The sequence below is a fragment of the Electrona antarctica genome, assembly GCF_951216825.1.
Source record: "Electrona antarctica genome assembly, chromosome: 18".
Classification (NCBI taxonomy): domain Eukaryota; kingdom Metazoa; phylum Chordata; class Actinopteri; order Myctophiformes; family Myctophidae; genus Electrona; species Electrona antarctica.
Window position 1 is genome coordinate 21,577,943 of NC_136799.1, and position 3,934 is coordinate 21,581,876.

Here is a 3,934-nt window from a genome sequence, read left to right on the forward strand (position 1 = left end):
ACCATGACCACGTCCTGCGTACACAGGGAGTGTCAAACAGACCTTTCTCAGCAGGCTGTACATGTGTCATGCTGATCTGTTTATTAGGATGCTGACTGTATCAGTGGATTATCAGAGAAATGAGCTCTATCGTTTCAACAGAGGTGTTTATGAGACAACCCACACAGTTCACACACCATGGAAGAAACAAGCTAGTATGACACATAAACAGCAAAGATAGCTCTAATGGTGCCAGTTTTGTGTAATGCTCAGCACATGATCACAACACAGCATACCAGCATTGTGAAGCACTACAGGATGTGGATTTAATTCTCAGTATCAGACTACTTGTCTTGCACATAATATTTGACGGTGTGTATAAAAAGCAATCAGCACATGTTACATTTGGGATGTATCAATTTATTTTTATACACACACTGACATACACATTGAGGACTGGTCTCATACCAGCATTACTGGCACTATCTGTAACATCTCTGACTATGATCACAGAAAATGAATTTCACAGAACATCGAAATTCTGAAATATACCCTCTGTATACCGTGTATTTATTCACAACAAATATATACGAATCACACTGTATCTGGGTTGTTTAATTATTGTGCCATGCCAAACAATTGGTCTTGGAAAAGCATTTAACCTAATCACATTTGTATGTCTCTCTACCTCAGAATCTTTGTCCCCAACAGCATGCCAGTCTGTTACTCTGTATAGCCCCAGGTGCCTTCACTTTGAAGCTGTCCCCATGGGTTTCTTCATTGGACAGGTCTTTGTCACACTGCAGTATGTTCTCAACAAGGAAAGCACCAGCCTCATCAATATTTATATTGTCCTATAAATAGTCAGGGAAACGTGGATTTCAGTACATAGTTTATGCCAAAAAGGGACCAATGTGAAAGAGTCTTTATGGGACCTGAGAAGTACTTTAAAAGGTAAAATAAGCATTTTAGGAAGAAATTCCCCTTTAATTCAAAGTGCATGCTATATGCAGTGTGACAGCTTACTCTTCCAATATTATATCCCTGAAGGTAAAGGTCAAAGATTTAAAGCATGGCTTTGTTAATGTTTGCACACATTTTATGAGTTTATTTTATAATCAGGGTTAAAAGATCAAACATGCTATCTCATCAACTTACCAGTGATTACACACATGCAGAGCATTCTCTGGTCACTAACGAAGATAAATATAAATATTACACACACCTTTGCTGAGGTTTCAAACCATCCTATGAAGTTGTTTTCTTTACAGAACTGGTCAAGAGTGGTGGGTAGTACTCTGTCTCCTTCCTTTGTGTCACATTTGTTGGCCAGGAGAACAGCAGGAATTGGGCTTCCACTGTCCAAGACTACTTTGCCATCTAGGCCTTGCTTCCACTCCAGGGCAGACTCAAAAGTGGACCTTTTAGCTATGTCAAAGACAACTAATGCTCCCATTGCCTCCTTGTAGTACACCCTGGATAGATTCTTACATCGCTCTTGACCTTGAAGAAATGGGACATACAAGGATTTTACACAACAAATTTCTTCCTAAAATGTACCGTATAAGTTAAGCTTCAATGCATGGGACATTATTTTATAGGCCACATATGTCTTACAGAAAAAGAATGGACACATTTTAAGTGGATTGAAAATTAAGACTAAATGTTCCCCATAGCTTTCTTATATGTGAATAATTTTAGTAGCATATGCAACCTTTTTGTATGTAGGCTATGTTATGCATGAACAAATGCATGGTAGACTACAGTGTGAGCCTGAAAGAAAATTAAACAAGACTAAAATAGATCTGAGAAAAACGATTGCTGGTGTTACATGTAGGAATTGACATGCTATGGGTGACAAAAAACGCAGCAAAGTGGGCCACTGTACTATAGAGTAGATAATCATTACAGCATGATGTCGAACTTTGAACCAATTGCCTATTGCCAGAGCCAGCATGCAAGGCTTCTATCCATAGCCTATTTATAACTGCTATACACGTTCAAGCTTATACACAAAAAAGTGAACAACAGATGAATATAGCCTACGTTATTAATAGTATGAACTGTTCTCTATTTATAGTCTCTGTACGCAGCCTCATTGCTCTCACCTGCAATATCCCAAAGCTGCAGCCGCACCACGGTATTCCTGTCCCACTCAATTGTTTTGAGAGCAAAGTCAACCCCAATAGATGTTTTATATGTTTCTTTAAAACGGTTATGGACATAACGGCAGATTACACTGCTCTTTCCAACTGCCACGTCTCCAATAACTACAACTTTGAACAACTTTTCTGTACAACACGTTCGAACCGACGGCGATGCCATCAATATCCTATCCTCCGATCGATCGCTAGTTGAAAACAATGACGCCCACTCTCCTCATATGGAGCATTCTTTCTTATAGAAAGTAAAAGTAAACTAGGCCTATACGAAGGGTGCGTTCGGAAATGCGCTCCGGGAGCGCACTCGCCTATTAGTTTGCATTGCACTGCATTGCTCAGTGCGCTATTTCCGAACGCGCCCTCTCCAAATTCATTAAAATATGTTTGTTGTGCTCAAGGATTTTGAAAACATAGCTAATAGCCTACATTAAGAGCACGTCAACATTTTTTCTAATTCTTTCTTTTTTTCCCCCTTCATAAATATTTTAAGCGAGATTTTGATAATTTATTGCAATAGGTATAATTGGCCTCAGTCACATAAGGGCCCAACATGTGATTTTTACTATATTGCCTGACATGAAAGACAAAACACAAAAGCATAAAAAATATTTAATTTACTCCCATTAAACAATTTTCCAAATTCTCTACAGCAAATATTTGTTTAATCTTGGCTAAATATGTCATTTATATATTTAAGGCTGCAACTTATCAATTACCTAATTATAAATATTACTAATACTACATTAACATCAATACCTCATAACATTATATAGAGCTGATTGGCTATAAAGTCTTTAAGAAATGTCATTGACCTGCCCAAACATACAATAGAAGCATAAATAGTTAATGAATTAGGTATTAGTGTAATCATCTGAATACCAAAATGTGATTCACAATTTCTTACATTCACAATTACAGCATTTTTAGTGGTCTTATACAATCATCTATACAGTTATGAATTCAGATTGCTATTTATAAAAGATACAAACTTGCAATCTTGCTTAACTTGCATTTCAAGACAGTAAAAATGAATTACATGTACAAAAGGGAAGAAATCACTCTCAATGGCAAGAAAAATGTGGCACTTGAACATATCCTCTGCTACATTCATGATACAGTGCACCTTCAGGTTGTTCTGTATCAACTGAAAAGTCAACTGAAAAAATGGATTTGCATTTTTATAATCTTATCAAGATCTGACTGTTTAATTGCCCCCTCCAAAAAAATAGAAAATTGCAATTACTCAAGTGGCAAACGCCACTCTAAATGCAAATATTTCCATTACATGTTGAAGATGCTTTTGAATTTATTATTGACAAATTTGAGTGTTCAACATTACACACATACCATTCACTAATACCCTCTTTAAAATGTCTCAATTGCTTTTATTGGTCAAATAAATGCTCTATTAACTATTTCTGTGCTGTGAATATGACATTAGTTCATGTACATACATACAGTAGACAATTAGTTGTTTGCCTAATAAGCACAATGTTTAGAGGAATGAGTTAAAAGCTTATGTAGAAACACCTGTCTGTAATGGGTACATGTTTTCACTACTTTAGGCATAATCTATAACAGCTTTTTATGTTGTAGTATACAGGGCTTCATAGTTCTCCCTTTCCCTGTAAAATATATGAAGCTGTAGAGTGAACTTGAATCTGATTCACAGATTCACACCTTATACATTCTCCATTATTGACATGTTAACCATTAGCAAAATAAACAAGAAACACAAGTTATAATCAACTACAAAACATTTTAGAACACCTGGTAATATCTACTTTGCACCG

General features: G+C 36.4%; 1 protein-coding gene across 1 annotated transcript; it reads right to left on the bottom strand.

Annotated features, from left to right (window-relative positions):
- Nucleotides 1-441: 441 nt before the first annotated feature.
- Nucleotides 442-2,304, bottom strand: rab32b (RAB32b, member RAS oncogene family; the record flags this gene model as incomplete). Its single annotated transcript, XM_079527453.1, has 4 exons — nucleotides 442-480; nucleotides 732-833; nucleotides 1,205-1,482; nucleotides 2,088-2,304. The coding sequence occupies 4 exons, from the start codon at nucleotides 2,302-2,304 to the stop codon at nucleotides 442-444; spliced, it is 636 nt and encodes a 211-aa protein (XP_079383579.1).
- Nucleotides 2,305-3,934: the final 1,630 nt, after the last annotated feature.